At 49.2% G+C, this 19,859-nt stretch overlaps 1 protein-coding gene across 1 annotated transcript in view; it reads left to right on the forward strand.

The window, feature by feature from the left end:
• Nucleotides 1–19,859, forward strand: part of LOC109438476 (uncharacterized) — a 226,723-nt gene that overhangs the window by 58,754 nt on the left and 148,110 nt on the right. Inside the window, exon 3 of the mRNA XM_088795022.1 lies at nt 1,148–1,270. Within this exon, the coding sequence (XP_088651148.1) occupies nt 1,148–1,270 (123 nt within the window). The remainder of the gene's footprint in view (nt 1–1,147; nt 1,271–19,859) is intronic.

Below are 19,859 nucleotides of genomic sequence, written 5' to 3' on the forward strand. Positions count from 1 at the left end.
GGGGTTTGGGGTTGGGGTTTGGGGTTGGGGGTTGGGGTTAGGGGTTGGGGTTAGGGTTAGGGTTAGGGTTAGGGTTAGGGTTAGGGTTGTTAGGGTTAGGGTTGTTAGGGTCAGGGTCAGGGTCAGGGTCACCTTCACTGCATCTCTTGGGGAAATGGGGATGCTCGCAGCTAGCTCACACAGGGCGCGCACAGCGCAGGCCCGGGGCACAGACGGGCTGGCACACTGCTCAGCTGGGAAATGTCGGATCTCCTCCCAGCCTCCGTACTCGGAGTTCAAGCTGGACGCTGACGCTCTGGCGGCGGCGAGGACACAGGAGACGTGACACACCTTGGCGCCCCCACAGCCCCCATGAAAGCTCACTTCATTCATTCAGCCGTATTTAATGCCCCTTTGTTCCAAGCGCTTGTTTAGCGATGAGGAGAGGAGTGGACGTGACACCTCTCTTTGGTTATCACTGTCGCTGATTATCTCTGTACACTTACTACGTGCCATGCGCTAAGCCAAGCAGGGGCACTGCTAAGCAGTCTGCACTCAACCCTGAGGAGCACATGAGCAATGTGTAAATGTGCCCATTTTACGGATTAAAAATATCTCGGGCACGGAGAGTTGGTAAGTCCCCCAGGGTCATGTGGGGATATAACTCGGATTTACACCAATGGCGCCGTCAACTGAATTCTCAGCGTCTGGGCTGTAGTGCCCGGGTCCTCCCTGAGTTTCCCACAGGCCAGCAGGGGAGGCAGACAGGTGGAGAAATACAACAGACTGTGTTAACCGCTCTGAGATCATTGCGTCAAGTTCAGTAAGATCCCAGAGAGTGCAGTGTTGTCTGAATATCAGTATTGTCTAAAGAGCAACTGAATCATCTGAGGGTGGGGGATGGCATGACAAAGGGCATACGTATCTGATTTGAGTCCCGAAGAATTAGCAGGACTTGGCCACACGGGCCTGGCATTCTAGGTGGAGGAAGTGGCCTCTTCAGGGTCATGGTGACTCGAGCAGTCACAGGGTATGCGATCAGGAGATGCCAGGTACTCGTGGGTGAAGCGAAAGGGCAGGAGATGGAGTGGGGGGTGCGATGGGACTGGATTGGGGGGGTACTTTCCTGCCTGTCCAGCCTTTGCACTCAGTTCTCGGGGCCGTGCAGAACCGCTGAGGTGTTTTATCAGTGGAGGGTCCTGCATATCAGAAAGGTCACGCCTGCTGCGAGAATGGACGGCTCCTACCTGGCAGGAGATGACGCTGACGGCAGGCTGAGGCGAAAGCCCAGGTGAGCAGCAGTGGGGCCTGAACTAAGGCAGTGGGACTGGAGAAGACAGGACGCGTTTGCAAGGGGTTTATGAAGACGGGTCCGTAATCGTGAGCTTGTGCATATAGGACGAGGGAGGGGAAGGAGGGCCAACGAGCTCTCCCGGACACGCTGTAATGGTGTCGCCCCCCCACCCCCCCAGCCAACTAGAGACAAGCAAGCCTGATTTGACATCTGTGCGTAGCCTGCCAAAGACACCACGGGTCCTTCCATTTAAAAAGCACAGCGGAAACCTCTTGATTATTCCAGTTCAATGTCCTTTTGATCCGAAGCCAAGTGTCACCACCAGCCAGGAGTCCACAGCAAGGGGTTTAAAGCGCAGCCCAGCCACTTGGCCTCTTGGATTCACTAAGATGGTTGTCCAGACCTAAGTGTCTGAGCCCCCTGCCCTTTCCATTCCCGCGACTGCTTCCCAGGGAGCTCACACCCTGCAGACCCCGGCATTTCAGGGTGCCCGGATGAGGAGAGAGGTGTGATGGAGGGGCAGCCCCACCCCTGTGACCCAGTGACGTGCTCTGACCACCTGTCAAGTCAGCGAGTGTTCACTGAGCAAGGGCAGGTTCCCAGGACTTGTTATGTGCTGGGGATACAAGCGTGAGCCAGGGACCCAGTTCCTGACTTCATGAACCTAATTTTCTAAGGGGATGAGGGGCTTACTCAGACCTAAATACAAAGACGGTACCTGCAAAGGGGTGAGACGCAGAGCGTGGGACGCCACACTAACAAAGGAAAACCCCTCCGTAGTGAGGCAGGGCAGGCGCTCCTGAGAAAGTGACAGTGACACCGAAATCTGAGAGGTGGGATCGTATCATTTAGTAAACATGAAATGAAGAAGGAGCCGCCCAGGGAAGCCCGCCCTTCCCCATCATCAGACACCTCACATTGTCGCTTTTCTAAGGCCAAGGTCACTCCAGGATCTAAAGCAGGTCCTTGCTGTTCACAGTTCAGGCTGGCACTTTTCGGGTGGCATCTGGACCTCTCCTGTGCATGGGCATCGAGCTGAGACAGGGCACTGACGCTCCCTGGGCTTAGTGGCAGGCAGATCCCGTGGGCTCCAGGCGCCATGGCTTGCCAGCTGTGTCACCTCGGGCGAGTTACCTCCGCTGCCTGAGCCTCAGCCTCCTGGCCCGAAAACTGAGACCCGAAACACCCAGAAGGGAAGACATAGCACAGGGTAGCAACAGGGTCCCTAATGCCTAGAAAGTGCTCGGGGGGGTCATGTTTTTATTGACAGACTTCTGAATGTGGCTCTAGGTCAGTTTACTGAAAATCAGTTTGCTTAAAGTCAATTCACCTAAAACCAAACTGTAAAAAGGAAAACAAAACAAAAAAAAATCGCTTGGCTGAATGACCAGTTTGTCACTGTCAGTTGATGCAGAAAAGCAACCTCACTGGCACAAACAGGAAAGGACGACAAAGCGTGTCCCCTCCACCCGTCTCTAGCTGCAGACTGTCTCCTGCTGCTTCTGCCCAGCAAACAGCTCAGAGGAAAATCTTAGTGACTCACTGACTTCCATTCCTTCGCCTCCGTTCCTCACCCACCACGTCCAATCTGGCTCCTGCCTCTGACCATCCCCCGAAGGTTCTTTTTGAGGTCACATTGGAGAGGTCACTGGCTACAGTGGTCCCCCCTTATCCATGGGGGACACATTCCAAGCCCCCTAGTGGATGCCTGAAACTGTGGCTAGGACCCAACCCTGTATATACTCTGTTTCTCCCGTGCATACAGCCCTGTGAGAAAGCTTAGTTTATGTCAGGCACAGTAAGAGCTTAAAACAACTAGTAATAAAATAGGACAATTATAACAAAATACTGTAGTAAAAGTTATGTGACTGTGCTCTCTCGCTCCTTTATTCTCGCTCAAGAGATCTGAAATTTTCCGTTTACTATTTTCAGATCACAGCGGACCTTGGGTCACTAAAACCGCAGAAAGTGAAATCTTGGCGGGGGTGGGTGCGTACTGCGCCCCGTTTGGCTCGGTGCGTGGAGCCCCTTCCCTTCCTGACTTTACTTACTGCTCGCAGTGTAACCGACTTGGAATGCGGACCAGTTCCTCCTCCTGGAAAACGTTCCTTCTTTGGCCTATCTCTCCCCACACTCTCCCCCCATTTCTCTTACTTCTCCTGCTCCCCTCTCCAGGTCTTTAACTGTAATTACTTAGGGCAGGGTCCCCGGTGCTTTGTCTTCTCCTGGCCTCCCCGGCCCCAGGGGTAGCATTCACAACCACAGCTTTAATTCTCATCGATTGGCGGTCACTCTGAGGTTTATCATTGTCACCCAGACCTTCCTTCTGCGGCCCCTCCCCCCACATCTGAAGGACTGCTGAGGTCGCCACTTAGCCCCCAGGACAGCCAAGAGTGCACGGGGCTCCAGGACCCCACCCTCCCTTCCTCAAGCTCATCTCCCCCCAGGTTCTTAACCTCAGTGCAGAGCACCCGCCCAGCAGGCGGCACGTCTAAAACCCAGGACTCATCTTCTCCTTACCTTCCCTCTCACCACCTGCGTCCCAAGACTCTCCTTCCAGACCGTCTCAGATTTCCCCTTTTCTGCAGAGAGCTTCTCAAAATGCAAATCTCATCGTGTTTCTCTCCTGCCTCGAATCCTTAATTCTCAGGATAAGGACCCAAATCCTTCCCATGGCTGCTGGGGCCCTGTGTAATCATGTGACTTCTGCCTCAGCCGCCTGTCCTGCTGCCGGGTCCCCCTGCCACACCGCCTGTGTTTCCACCACTGACGGCCCTCGTGTCCGGCTGCCTGGGTGTGAGGTCCTCTCTGAGGCCGAATCCTCGTCTTCACCTCCCCTGTCACCAGCCAGTTCCCCTTCACCCTCAGTTGTCAGGGTGACGGTCCCTTTCTCAGACTCCGAGGCTCCCTGCTGCACCCTGAGCGTGTGGGATCGCGCCTGGTACAGTGTGGCCCTCGGGACATGTCTGAGCACGCAGACAGATGCATAACGAAGCCTGTGTTCCTCCCATGGTGTTTGTGAAAGCAAAACAGCAAGTGGGGAGGCCGTGCGCACGGTCAACTGTCCCGTTCGTTTCCGTGACTAAAGTCTGGAGCAGCCGCTGTGCAGCGGAGCTGAGCTGACCAGAACAGGCCTTGCAAGTTGTCAGAGATGACAGACCGAATCTGACAGCCGCTTAGCGACGTGCAGACCCCGAGTTCTCTGTGTGGGGAGCCGTCCCCCTGCCGGCCTCCCTCTGCAGCCCCCACCACCGTGCAGGCCGCCAATCCTGCCCCTGCCTCCCGGACACCCACCTGCTGGGCTCTGGAGACGTGAGCCGGTCCCTGGCCACCCCGCCGACCTCTTCCTGCTGCTCCCAAGGCACCTGTACACCCCTTTCTGCGCGTCTCCTGCCTTGTTACACTGACTCCAGGACAGTTGAATAGAAGTGGTTTGTCCTTGCCTTGCTCCTTAGGTGGGAAGCACTCGGTATTTCTAAATTAAACATAAGGTTGGCTGTAGGTTTTTCATAAATTCCATGTTAGGTCGAGGAATTTCCTAGCTACTTATAGCTTGCTGAGTGTTTTTTTCCCCCTAAATCCCAAATAAATGTTAGATTTTACCCAATTATTTTTCTTCATCTATTGAAAATAGTGCATGTTTTTCCTCCTCTATTCTGTGAATATGATGAATTCTAGTCGTTGATTTTAGAATGTTGAACCAACCTTGTGTTCCTGAGACAAGCCCTGCTTCGTTATAATGCATCCTCCTTTCAATATGTCGTTTTGGATTTAATTTGCTGATATCTCTTTATGGTCGTTTGTACCTGTGTTTGTGAGGAATGTAGGTCTGTGATGTGTTTACTGTAATGTCTGTGTCAAATGCTGGTAGTGGAGTGACTGGCTTCATGTAACGCGTGTGGAAGAGGGTGTTATTTCTTCTTTTAACCGGCCCCCTGTGATCAGCGGAGTCTCCATAGGTCAACGATACAAGCAGGGGGAACTGTTAGGAAGCTACTGCAATGATCTAGCAACGGGATGATGACGTCTGCTTATTCCAGGGCGATGGTCAGAGTCTGGATGACACAACAGGTGCAGCCGATGGGGTTTCCTGGCAGATGTTACGGGGATGGAAATCACAAGGAAAGCTTCAGGAGTTTGGGCCTTTGTAACTGGGAGGTGGCGTTGCCGTCACACGAGGTGGGGATTAAGCAGGATTTGGGCAGGTCGAGAGTTCAGCTTTGGACTTGGCGTGTCTGAGAGCTGTTTTAGACATTCTGGCAGAAGTGCTGATTTTGAGTCTGCAGATGAGAGGGGAATTGTGGGTTGGATACACAAAGTTGGGAGTCACTGGGCTTGACTGACATACAACGGGAGCGTGTAAGAGAGAAGAGCAGAGGTCCAGGGGCTGGGTCCTTGGCGCTCCAACGCCAAGAGGTTAGGGCAAGATGAGGCTCTACAGTGTAACCTGAGAAGCAGTAGCCAGTGAGGTCGGAGAAACGCCAGGAAAGTCAAGTGAAGAAAGGATGGGGGGGGGGTGAGCAACGACGCGAGCTGATAGGAAGTGAGACCAGCAGTTTATCACAGGTTTTGGCAACGTGGAGCTCACTGGTGAGCTGAAAATGAGTGGTTTTCGTGGAGCGAGTTTAAGAGCGACAAGGGAGAGGAGATTAGAGCATTTTACTATCCTTTCTCCGAACGGCGCTTGTGATGTGCTTCAGACCATTTCCTATGGCAGCCCCTGTCCTCTTCCCACATTGTTGGCCCTGAATCTTTCTCTGGCTTAGACTCAGATCTGGCAGAAGGTTCCTTGGCTTTGTCCCTCGACCTTAAGTTACAATAAAAGTCGGAAGTTCAGCCTAGATTGGTGACCATTCCGTTGCTCCCTCCTTGAAAGGCAGTGCCGTCTGTTCATTATGACTCATAAGCACCTGCCTTTGGCACAGCCTGTTTCGTTCAGAAAAAGCCTCCAGGACCTCCTGGCCGTCCCCACCTTCCCCACTAGCCTAACTCAGGTCTTTTCTTCTGCCGTTTCCAGAACGACACACCGATTCCTCAGAGCACGTATGTCAGTCCTTGTTACAGATTCAGTGGCTTGATGATTTAACTAATTTCTAAATGTTACTTCCTTTCTGTAACCTCAGGACCCTGGGCATCATTAAGCAGCCTTGTTCTGTAGACATACATCTTAGGGCTACCGAGATTACTGAGCTGCAGTACCTCCCGCGGAGACACTCACAGTTTCATGAAAGTGTTAAATATGAAAATAATTATAAACAACGTGTTTTAGTACCTGTGGATCCCACAGACACCCAGGAATGATTACCCAGTGACAGGAGAGAAGTGATGTGATTTAATTTATTTGTATAAGAACAATACACGAATATGGATTTAAAACTTACAAGATAACAGGATAGCCCATAATACAAAACAACAATTGTATCTTTTCCCCATTTTGCCTCCACTTTTAACCAGTACCGTTCTCAGCCCTCTTGGTGGTTAATTCCATATTTGAAAATAATACTCTCCCTCTATTATTTTTTTATTTATCACCTTCACACATTGTTATTAACTTCCTGTTGTACTGATGGTGAGTTACCTTTCATGTGTCACCTTCGATACAAACTGCCTCCTCTTACCCTTCTCCCAGTAGACTTCTACCACCATTCTTGATAGTTCTACCAGAATTACCACGTCTCTCCTGCCCATTCAAATAGGATACTTGAAATACCTTTCCTGGTTTGAAAAACCACGGAGAGTTTTTCAGCTCTTTGAGCTTGGATTTAAAACTGGGGTGGGGTTTTCGAGGAGAGGGGTAAGTAGAGTGGCAGTGAAGACAGACATGCCAGGTGGATGATGTCGTACAAAATAGATGATGTCATACAAAGTGGGTGATGTCATGTAAAATTGATGATGTCATGTAAAACGGATGACGTCATGTAAAAATGGATGATGTCATACAAAGTGGATGATGTCATGTAAAATGGATGACGTCATGTAAAATGGATGATGTGGTGAGGAGCCCACCAGACCCTTAGTGCATGGTACCCAAAATATAACCACAGGTTGTCTGGTGGGTTAGCCCGGGCACTGTGTGTGGACAGCATAAGCCCAGGAAATACAAGGTAATTTGTTAGGGAAGTCAACCTGGACTTGTCACAAAAGCAATTCCTGTCACCCATACGGTCTCGTTAGTAGAAACAAGAAGCCCAGCATTTTTCATTGGAAAATATCTTCCCAGTCAGATGTGAAATATTTTTAAATGTCACAGCCATTTTAGCTACTTTCATAATTTGGAAACCAAATAGAAAGAGGTATTTTTCAATTAAGTCCTGTCTGGTATAAATTTATAAATGGGAAGGCTGCATGGAAAAAAATTTGTTTTGCCAATTTTTGGTCTGAGAATTTAATTAAAGGAGCATATTCCTAAATCCTACACTTTCCTCTTGTATAAGCTGCTACATATCAGATTAATTTTAAACAACCTGTCGGAGCATTTGCTTAGAGCGTGTCAGTCTGCTAGGAACGTGTGTGTGCGGTAGCACAGTGATGACTCAAGCAAACCCTGAACCATAAGTGTAATTAAAACTCGGTGCGAGAGATGGAGAGAGTAAGGCTCAGAGTGCTCCAGCGACCTGCTCGGTGCCGTTTATACAACAGCAACAATTTGTGTACTTAACACTTACTTTGTGCTGTGCCCTTGTGAATTGTTTTACCAATATTGCCTCATCGACTCTTGCCGCATCCCTGATCCGCGAGCTTTATGGCCCCATCTTGCAGATGGGGAAATGGAGGTTCACTGAGCTGCAGTGTTACCGTTTCCCCACACTTACAGGATACTTCAGCGAGGAGTGTCTGCTTAGCCCAACCCTGTACGTTAATGGCAGTGTGGGACCTATAGGACAAGCCAGCTCTGCTAGTCACGAGTCCAGCTACCCTTCCTCTATACCACCATTCCTGGGGCAAAGCACTGTTAGTGCAGGGGCCCCTCTGCAGTGTGGAAAGCCATGTAATTATGGCTCCTCCAGCTGGAAGAACAAATTGCTACAACGGAATTCTGCTCGAGGATGCTTGTTAACGCCTAACTGAGGCAACGTTGGTGAGAATATCTGCATCTGAAATCATCACACGGCCCCAGAATCTTAGTGAAAACACTAGGAGAAAAAGAAGGTTAGAAATCCACCCACATGCTGGCTTCTAAGATATATTAGACGTGGCTCTGCCCAAGCATATTTTATAGACTGCCAGAGTGACAGGTTCTCGGAATCGGAAGATACCTCGGAGGTCATCCTGTCCCTCCTTTCCTTTCCCACTGAGCACTGCCCCTCTCGGTGACATCGCTGGCAGACGGTCAAAAGCACCTGCTGAAATACCCCCCCTCCCTGTCACATGGAGCAGAATCTTACCACTTGCCTGTAACTGCTCCTCACGTGTCCGTGTTTCTGTCCTCGGAGCCCATGTAGAAAGCTGCCTCCTTTGTTCCCACTTTTCATCCGTTTATCAGTCATATTTGTTGTGTTCCTACTGTGTACCTGGTAGACGTAATAAGAGGGAAATGTGTGTAGCTAGGTGGACACACATACCCTGAAGCCTCAATGTGGAAGGAAGAACTTAACTAAGAGAAGAGGGAAAGTCCGGTACGACGGGATAAGAGATTGTCCTAGAGAGAAGATCAAGATGGGCTAGGCTGGAACATTTGTGTCTTATAGCAATTACTTGCTTAGAATTACAGGGAAATATTGAAAGGACAAGGAACAGGCTTGAAGGGCCAACCTCTGATCAAATCAGGGGCCATTTGATCGTCTAAGTAAATGATGCTAGAAATGGCTACTAAGCCACCAAGTGGAATAAAAATGAGTGAGTCGATTCTGTAATAAATTGATGAACAGTTACAAAAATAAATATTGGAGGGAGGGGTAGCTGCTCCCTATAGAAGAATGCCACCAATCAATATAAGATGAAAAATGGAATTAGAAAATGATCAGTGGACTGTAAAGTTAGTAACACTTTTATAGGGAACAAGCTGATATCTCCTCACGAGATACTTAATTACACAGGGGAAGTGGAAACTTTTGGGTGGAGAAACTTGTGACACCACTTGAAGCAGGTGACCACAGTCACACTGCAGACACTGGGCCCCCTGTTATCTCAGGCCTCTTGATGACAGACACAGCTGCATCTCTCTGGAGCTCCTGCCAGAATTCTTCCCAAATCAAGTCGATAAGGAAACACCAGGCAAACTCAAATGGAGGGACAGTCTACAGAATGAGTGGCCTGGATTCCTCAAAATGTCTTGACAGAGGAGAAAAGAGAGGTACGGAGCTTTTCCTGATTAAAGGAGCTTAGAGAGACATGGCAGCTGAATTCCAGGCGTGATTCTGGATTGGATCCTGGACTGGAAAATAAAAATAACTGAAAAGGATATGATTGGGACAATTGACAAAGTGTGAATATGGCCTGTGGATTATGTAATAGTATTGAATCAGTGTTAAAATTTCTGATTTAGATAATTGGCTATGTAAGAGAAAGTTCTTATTCTTAGAAATGTACATGGTAAATGTACAGAAAAAACCCCACATCTCTCTATCTCCTTTAATCATCTCGAGAAAACTGACACATCAAATGGGGCAAAATGGAAGGAACTCATCCTCCTGAGTGAGGCGAGTAGAGGAGTCCCATGTATTATTCCTACAACTTTTTACAAATGTGAAATTACACCAAAATACACAAAATCAAGATCGGCTGGAAAGCTACTTGAAGACCGAGGTCCTGCGGGCCTTCGTCCGTCACCTTATACATTTGGGGTAAGAACGCTTGGAATCTCATGAAAGGCGTTCATCTCGAGCGCATCAGGAGAGAAGGTGGGACCGGTCCGTCTGGGCAGGAGGTGACAGCAGCTGTCAGAGGCAGTGGCTGTAGCAGAGGCGGCCGTTATGACTAATTGAGTGTGGGAGGTGAGGACAGAGAAGGAGAGAGGCTGAAGCAAGGGGGTGGACGGTGCCTCTTCCTGGGTGGAAATGACAGTCCTGGCAGATGCCCCCGTGAGAGCTCATCCCTGCCTTACACAGGGGGACAAGCCGGGCCTGAATGTACCACTCCAGGTCGTGGGTCAAAGTCTGATTCTTAGAGGCTGAGCGTGTCTGTGTTTCCCTCTGAGGAGCCCATTCCCTGCTTACCCACCTGGCTGTTGAATCATTTTGATGATTCAAAACCTCCTCCCCAAGTCTCATAAATCTACACCCTCCTCTGTGTCTCCAGTACCACGATTTTGGTCAAAACTAGCATCTCTCTGCCAGACTTTCTAATTTCTTTATATCTTTCTTCCTCCACTCACTTCCATCCTTACACTGGTGGCAAGAGGACTAAAACGCATGGCTGGTGACGTTTGCCTTGCCTTCGAAGGACCCCTGGTTCTTGATAGAATTGGGTCCAGACTTCTGATCTCGGCATCCCACAAGTGTCCCTAACGTCCCGCTGTTAACTCCTGTTCTTCTACTCACCGCGTCCGTGACACACAGTGTGTGAGAGCCCCAGGCTTGGAGCCTGTCCCCGACCCGTAACCGCTGTGCCTTTCTGCACAAGGTTTTGGTTTTCCTTCTGAGGTTCTGTTGTGTCATTTAGAAAACGGTACTGATGACGTTGGCGCGTTTGTGGGGTGGTTGGAAGGGTCCACGGCGGTGACGGTGGTACTTAGCTCCCTGCCTGGCACACGGCACGTGCTGTGCCCACGGCGACGGCGGCTTCTTGTGTTCTCCACGCGACCATCTCGCTCAGTCCGTCCTCTGGTCTCCGCCTTTGTCCTGCCACAGCTTCCTCATCTTTACAGACTCAGATCCTGGGCCACCTCCTTTGGAGAACCTTCTAGAATTCCCCAGCTCTGGGTAGATGTCCACACAGGAAGAGTGGGGTAATTACCGCACTCGTACAACAAATATTTACTGAGAGCACAGTGTGTGCCGGCACTGCGATGACGCTGCACACAGACCAGCGAAAGGAGTTGGTGTGTCCCATGCGTCCCAGTGTGGAGAGGCAGAACAGGAAGGAAATAAGCAAGTGAGTAGGCAAGGGGATTAAACAAGGAGGTGGGAAAGAGTGGCCTGCAATGGAGGCTGCAGGCGTGGGGGGAGGGCATTGCCTCCTCGGCCCCTCTTGAGTTCTCAGGGCTGGACTAATCATAAAATCGACACAAGACCAGAAAAACAGGAGGAAAACCAATTTAATACACGCACATGAGAAATCACGAATGATGCTCAGAGAAATGACCAGAATAGGCAGCTTTCTATTCGTAGACAAAGAAAGCATAAATTTGTGAAGAATTGACGGGACAAAGAAACTTAAGTTTGGGTGCTCACTCATGAAGAATCTAAACAGAAAGAGGGCTTGGAGTAATAAATCAGTAAAGCAGTAATGAGGTTTGTTCATATGGGGTTTTGGGCCCTGGATCCCTTACCTCTGGCCATAAGCGTGTCTCTCTCAGGACCTCCTGGATGGCACCTTTCACAGGACAGATTTATTTCCTGCATTCGAGGACACATGGAGGGTCAACGTGCCCTTCTTTGACTGGCTGCTTTTTAAGTAACTTTAATTTGAAATAACTAACATGCATTGAGGGATATTTGGAGGGGAGCTGCCCTGGGCCTGCAAGTAGAGAAGGCAGTCAGCAAAGAATTTCCTGAGCTCGTAAGTCAGCTGAGACCTGAATAAACAGAGGAAGCCATGGGGAATAGCAGGAGGAATGTTGCTGCAGAGGCAAAACCCATGAAACTGAACTGGGCTCGTGTGGACCCAGGAGCACAGTGTGCTTGGAGTGTATTGAGCGAGGAGTAGAGCGGAGCAGGAGAACCTGGGATCTAGTTTGTCATCTAGTCAGGGAGTAGGTTATGCAGAACCGGGAGGTGCGGCTCAGCCCCACAGCACTCGATGGTCCATGTGTCCTGTAGGAACGTCTGCTGGGGAAAGTACCGAGGGATTTGGGTCCGAGATAGGGAACTGATGAGGGTTGTTTTCTAAATATATTGTTGATGTGTTTAATGTCAACAATGGAAGTGGAACTAGTGAAAGGAAGTCTCAGTGAAAAACAATTGTGGTTACCTCTTCTCGAATGTGGAGAGCGCTGCCGTTTGCTTCAATTGCAATTGGAAACACGTATTTCAAAATAATGCGATATTGAAAGTTGTGGTGGAACCAACCTTATTTTGCAGTTAAGTATCTGTGAGTCACAGAGTCAGTCAAGGAAAGATAAATAAATTTTTAAAAATTGCTTCTGAGATTTATCTTTAAAAATGAAAATATCCCATTGTGTGTGTATACAATTTGTTTAGCTATCCATCCATTGATGGACATGTGGGTTGTTTCCACTTTGTGGCTATTATAAATAATGCTACTATAAAAATTCATGTGCAAGTTAGCGTGTGGAGATATGTTTGCATTTCTCTTGGGTACGTGGCAGTGGAAGTACTGGTCACGTGGTGACCTTTGTGTAATGCTTTGAGGGACTGCTACCTGTTTTCTAGTGTGGCCGCACGGTTTTATATTCCCACCAGTAACGTGCAAAGTTCCTATTTCTCCACATTGTCATGGGCACTTGTTATTTTTCAGGAAAAATATTAAAGCTATTACAGTGGATGTGAAATGGCATCTCACTGTGGTTTTGATTTGTGTTTCCTTAATGACCAATGACATTGAGCATCTTCTCGTGTGCGTTCTTGGCCGTTTGTGTCTCGAGATGTCTGTTCAGGGCCTCGGCCCATTGTAAAAACTGGGTTGTTTGTCTTTCTGAGTTCTTTACAGAATCTGGGTACTGGACCCTTAGGGAAATCCATAAGGAGGGAAAGTAACTTAGAAGTTACCAGGGAGAGAGGAGCGAGGAGAGTGGGGAGTGATTACTTACTGAGTGTGAGGCTTTCTACGGAGCATGAAAAAATTCTGAGACTAGAGAGAGCTGTGGACACACTAAGTACCACGGAGTCTTACACTTTAAGAAGGTAATTGTATGTTGTGTGAATTTTACCTCAATAAAAATTTTCATGTTAAAAGGAAAATAAAATCCTTTCAAAGATGAGGGAGGGTTAAATAAATGATCAGGGAGATTTACACACATTGCGTTCTCTTATATGATGAAATAATTTCTTTTGATAAATTCATTTATCTTTTTTTTATTAATTCCCCCCTCATGCAGAAAAATTTGCTTACCACTTACAGAGCATTTAGGCCTCTTCTGCAGGGACCAGAGATATATAGGCCTTCGATTCTTTCCTACCTGCAAAATTTGGTTCGTTCTTTTCCTCCCAGTCGGGCGGGAAAGCAGTCTCTGAGCACCTGCCAGGCCTTGTGTACCCAAACTCTGAGAATTAAGTAAGTTGGTTTTAGGTATGAGTCACGTTTCATAATCAGAATGATACTGACAGACGCAAAGAAAAATTTGAAATGTCAGTGCTTCAGCCTAACCAAGGCTTACTACTTGCTCTCTTTAAATCAGGTGCTGTTTCAAAAAAAAAAATGAACAATGGATAGAGGCTTGATTGACATGTGATAAGGCAAGACTAACAAGACATTAATTATGGAAATGAGGCGATGGGTATATGGGTGTTCGCTGTGCAATTCTTCCATCTTTCTGTGATTCTGAAAATTTCATAAGTGGTTGGGGAAGATGTGATGCTGTCATGTAGCTGCACCCTGCGTGGAACGTAGACCCCCCCAAGTACAGCCCGGAAGAGGGGGGCGGATGAAGTTCGGCCTTAGCCCAGAACTGGCGCCCGCACCTCTGCTCACACCCCGCTGGCCTGTGGACGGAAAGCACTCGCCTCGAGGGCTCTGCCCTGTGACGGGACCGGGTCACAGAGAGACCCAGGCCTGTGTCTGTGTCGCCTCCGTGTTACTGCCCAGCTCACGTCCTCGTATCAACTAGGCCACGCTCCTTTATAACCAGCTAAGCTTGGTTACATCTGTAATATGTTCTGTCTGCCTGTACTGGAGCCTCCAGTACGCTGGGCCCCGGCCTTGGGCTTCCCAGGACCTGACTCAGATGGGAACTTACGCTAGAAACTCTCCTGCTTCTCAGGCACAGATTCGGCCGGGGGCTCTGCCCGGGCCTCAGCCCCACAAGCCACTTCTTTGTAATAAATCAGTACGAATAAAATCTACCTGTATCTCTCTACTTTGTATGTATATACCTACTTCTGTGTTTGTGTATGTAGTGTCTATACGTATATATATATATATATATATAATATCTGTACATTTTACATATATGTACACATGTATATTATGTACATATGTATACATACTCCACTGATTCTGTTTCTGTGGAAAATCCTAATGTAATTTCTGTTTAGTTCTGTTCCAGGAGTGAGGTTTTACACAGACGTCCCTACTGTCCCCTGCCTGGATTTTGTCGCATAAAAGATAGTGTCGAGTGATTGTTTGGACAATTCTAAGAGGACACGTCTTTGTGTCTGAGGTTGGGGAAGGTGACTTCATTGTTGTCAGAAAATGCAGGTGCTGAGTCTGCCCGAGTTTTGTTTTCCTCAGGAGGAGGACGTGAGGGTCTCGTGGGCGGAGGCCCTGGGGCTCCTACATCTGGGGGTGGTAAGGTCACGAGGGCCCAAAACCATGGGGTGGAGAGCTGGGCTCCGGGTCCTGGAAGGAGGGCCCTCCGCAGGCAGGAGCAGGTGTGCTGCTGTCATGTAGTCAGGTCCTCACGTCACAGCCTCACGGGTCCTCAAATCCCATTCTTAGACACTGCCCCCGATTTTTAAAAAGCCCAGTAATTCCCTGGGGGTGCTCACCTTGTACCCAATTCATAGTTTTGTGGTGACGTTGGCAGAGCCTGAGACCGGGAAGCCTGACGCTGCGTCTCGGCTTCCACTTCCCAGCTCTGTGACGTCAGTTTCTCTATGTAACATGAGGACGTGGCTTATGTTAGCCCTCAATTTTCTTCCTTGTCTTCATGTAATCACTCATTTCTTCATCAAGTATTTCTTTGCAATGTGTACAAGTCCCTTCATTATGTGCCAGATACGTGGTGGTAAGCAGGGCTGCGTACACTGTGTTTGGGGAACGTACAGTCTGGCGGGCAGATGGACACGTTTGAAAGCAACGGTCGGGCTGTGGGATGAAGCCCGCATGAGGGTGGGTGCCCGGTGGACGAGCATGGAAAGCGTCTCCTTGGGGAGATGGCTGGGCCCAGAAAGGCCATGTGAGCTGAGTGCAGTTGGTTTGGTAAAGTCACAGAGGAAGAACGTTCCAGTAGTCTGTGCACAGACACAGCACGGCTTAGAATGAAGGGACAATATGGTGGCTTGAAGAGTGAAAGGATTTCCGGGTGGCTGGGGGCAGTGACAGTCACAGAAGATGAGGATGAAGGAGCAAAGAGGCGTTGGGTCCTCACGGGGCTTCCGTGCCATCTTATAACCCTGCAGTAGACAGCTCTGCATGTATTGTCAGTCCAACCGTCCTCAGTAGCCTTCTGAGTGTTTTTATACCCAAGGCATCAGAAGTGTAAGCCTAGCGCATATGAAAATCCAGTGTCTTTCGCACCCTCTGTTTCCTCCCAAATGTCTCTGGCAATTGCTGTGTCTGAGCTCCATCCAGCTCTCCTGGCAGAAGACGGAAACACACACACATCTTCCAGCCTGGGCTCAGAACCTGCCTTCTTCCATTCAGAGAATTGCTGCTGGAGACATCTAATTTTACAGATCATGGTTTTGGAGAAAAAATGCCACCCAAGAAGTGAGTGGGAAATTATTCACTTCTGGAGAGATGGAAATGTCAAGACAGACCGGTCAGGCCCAAGCTGGATTCCTGGCGGTTCACGCAGGGAGCCTGCATACCCAGCGCCTTCCTCTTCCCAGCTGGCTCCGGGTGCAGACTGGGAAGCTGGCAAACACCCCACTGGGCTCTCGCTCACCTCTGTGACCTTTCTCCTGCTGTTTCCTGTAATCCGCCCCCCCCTCCCTGCATGACACCCCCACCCTTCAGCTTAAATGTCACCTCCCCGGAAGCCTTCCCTGAGCCCAAAGTTGGCTGGATGACCCTACTCTGTGTTGCAGAGCACATTTTTATGTAAGTTTATCAAAATATAATAATTATTTTATTTGTTTTAAGTTCTTTTCCTACCAGACCTGGATATTCGTACATATACACCATGCTTATGTAAACTAAAATGTATTTTATAAAATATATAAATAGCAATGGTAATTAATACTCCCCTTTTACAAAGTTAAAACCTATGTATACACACATATACATATATCCTTAAATTTTTTTCTAGGTATAATTCAAGAAAAGTATATGTACAAAGATTTTCACTACAATATAATCTGTAATGGTTTTTGCCTCCCTTCCCCTCCTCTCCCTCCCTTCCCCTCCTCTCCGCTCCCCTCCCCTCCTCTCCCGTGGACCCCACTAGGCCCTTATGATGAAACTTTGCTCTAAATCACTGTATGGAAAATCCTCAAAGGAGAACATTAGTTAATTTTTCCTGGGGGTCTCAGTTTCCTGTGTATTAAATAGAGATAGTATCTGTGTTTTAGCAAGCTCTGACATTCTCACACCGTGAGAATGTCACCACAGTGCCTGGGAGGACTGTCCCCTGAGGTGACGGATGTTCGTTACAAATGAACTCCAAGGACTCGGTTCAGACGGAATGAATCTGTGCTCTGTTCCTCGCTCCGGCACTCCGTGGTCACATGGCTTTGGTCCTCATTTTTCCCATCTGGAAAATGAGCTTCAGAGCCAAGCTGCTGAGGCACATGCTGCTAGCTAAGGTATGGACCTGGCAGTGAATTAGAACATGTGGGAAGGACAGAATGGCTGTCGGTAGGTTGAAAGGGACTAGAGGGAGATGCTTTGGGAGAATTACAAGGATGGCTTATTAGGTCTGGGCGAAGCCGCAATGATAATGGCTCTAAAATGAAATGAGGTTTTGTTTCTCTCTCCTGGATCGGTCCACAGGTAGACAGCTGGCAGGCAGGCTGAGTGGCGGTGGTGCCGTCCTCCCCCTGCAGCCTCCTCTTGTGGTTCAGTCAGTTGCCCCACTGCTCCCATCTGGCAAGGAGGAGATGAGAGATCAGGGGAGACCCTACCTCATCACTTTAGTGTCAGCCAGCTTATAGTCACATGACTGCAGGTAGCTGCAAAGGAGGCTGGGAATGCATCCTTCCTGCTGGCATTTTATGAGGCGTGTGTTCGGGGTGTGTATGAAGTGCCCGGGTGTGTTCAGGCAGCACTTAGAGCCAATGCAGGACCTTACTTGATGAGGACAGAAGATGATAGTTAAGCATCTCGCCTCCTCCTGGTATTTTTAACAGAAGACCCTACTTAGGACACTTGACTTCTGGTCCCAGTTCTCGCATTTATGGCCCTTAAATCTGGACCCAGGTGTAGTGAATATCTCGTTATTGTTATTTTGTTGACCTGAATCTTATCCCCTACTTTTTCCTCTGGGAAGTAGTCTTGTTTCACTTTCAGGGCATACTCCACAAATCTTTGGATCCAGGGTGGGGCGTGTGGCTTAAACCTGGTTAAGCGGAGCATTTCTCCATCCCAGGGGTTGATTCAGGGATGGGCACACAGTATGAGATGGGCTGGGCGATGAGAGCCAATCCAGACAATTTTGGTGGGTTTATAAAAGAGATGCTCCCATTGTGCCCGGGTTTCTGTGAAGACAACACACAAACTCTGAGTCGCTAGTGCCATTCTTGCCCTCGTCAGGGAGAACCCACTTGAGAATGAAACAGCTGAGAGGGGAAGAAAGTTTGAGAATGAAATCATTCCGAGCCCTGGATCCAGCCACTCCTGACGTTGTTAATCCTGGAATTGGTTTCCTGAGCAGTGGATTCCTGTTTTGGCGTTTGCTAGTATGAATTAAGAACATAGAATGAGAATAATTATATCACATTCTGAGCCCCTTGTTTCTCTCCCACATCGTGGCTCTCAGACTTGGCTGCACAGCAAAATACATAGGGAGCTTTATACACATTCATTTAAAAATTTTAGTTCCACCAGTGTGAGGGGGGACTAACAATCTATTGTGTAATACCTTCTCAGGAGTTTCTAACAGGCAGTTAGATTTGGGAACAAGTAATTAATGTGTGCTGCCTACCAATATGATTATTGCTGTGTGACATAAACGGCTGACCTCTCTGGGTCACTTTTTTTTTTTTTTTTTTTTACCTTACAACAGAAAGAGGGAGGACCAGATGATTTTTAGAGGTCTTCCTGCCCCAAAAGTTTTCCATGATGACAGTCCCTGAGATTGCCATGGTCTCTGTCTCCCTGCTACAGATTTGTGTGGGCGCGTTTGCACACACACACACACACACACACACACTCACACTCCCAGCAGATACCGCCATGAAATGCACCACTTTCCAGCACACGCTCTCATCTCTGCAGCAAGCACTGACAGGTACGAGCTGACACAGACACAGGCCCTGTTTGAAGCATTGTGATAAGAGAAGCTGGGAGAAGAAACAGAAATATTGATCTCGGGAGCTGACAGGTTCTACTGACGGAAAGAGTGAGCCCGAGGAAGGGTTGATGCTTTCCCTGTGCCAGATTTGACTGCAGCAGACTCTTGGTGACATTTTCTTGTGTGTCCTGCATCCCAGGGTTCTCGCCTCTCCAGCCTAGTTCCGACGCTGCCACCTTTGATGTTCAAGGGGCCTGCTGGGCCTTGAGGATCCCGTGTTCTCTTCTGCCAGTGTCCTTGCCTGGCCTGCTGGGCTGCCCGGGCTCCCCATCCCTGTCTGAGTCTCAGAAATGACTGTCCCCTGGCCAGACCCAGGTCAAGCAGTGTGCCTCGGGAACCTTGCTGAAGCCCCAGGCCGACTTGTCAGTCCCTCTTTCTGCTGGCTTCAAAGGCACGGGCCAGGTCTACTGCCCGTTGTAATTCCCTGTTCGCACGTCGCCCCGGCCAGGAGAGGGCAGGCACTGTGTGGCCAGGACAAAAAGCCCAGCAGTGTCTCACTGAGCGGACAGGCAGAGACCTGAATACAGGTACTAGGATCGTCACCGTAGCCCCAGGTGGTGGCCTTCAGCGGTACAGGTGGGAGCCTGTTGAAAACCCGTCTCATGCGCAGGCTCCCAAAGCATCATTTAGTTTTCACATGGCCGTCGTGGCGAACGTCCACCAGAACTGTGGTTCTGTCCTGGGTGTGTGTTAGTCTGGAGGTGGCTGAATCCCAGAGCCCTGCACCTGCCTTCCCCACCGGGGGATTTCATTCAGCAGGTCAGGGGCAGGCACAAGGTTCTGCGTTCCAGCAAGTTCTCTGGTGATGCAGACCCACAGCTCCAGACGCTGTTCCTCTAGATCAGGGTCTCGGAAATGGGTGGCGTTGCTGTCCCCACACCAAGTTTCTCTACAGCATCCAGTCCTTTGAAGTCCTCTGCTGGCTTTTCATCGTGCTGCTCTTCCTCAGACACCGTCCCTCGTGCTGTGGCCACTGCATGTCATCAGGCAGGAACATGGGAAGCAGGGCCTGCTGTAGCCGGGACACCTGCTGGGAGACAGGAGGCGAGGGTGGCACTGCTGGAGTGCGGGAGAACAGAACTGCCAGGAATGAAGGTCAACAACTGGGCAACGAAGGAAAGGGTGAGGGAGGAG

This window comes from Rhinolophus sinicus, chromosome 18, assembly GCF_057876585.1.
Source record: "Rhinolophus sinicus isolate RSI-liver-muscle chromosome 18, RSI-T2T, whole genome shotgun sequence".
NCBI classification, from domain to species: domain Eukaryota; kingdom Metazoa; phylum Chordata; class Mammalia; order Chiroptera; family Rhinolophidae; genus Rhinolophus; species Rhinolophus sinicus.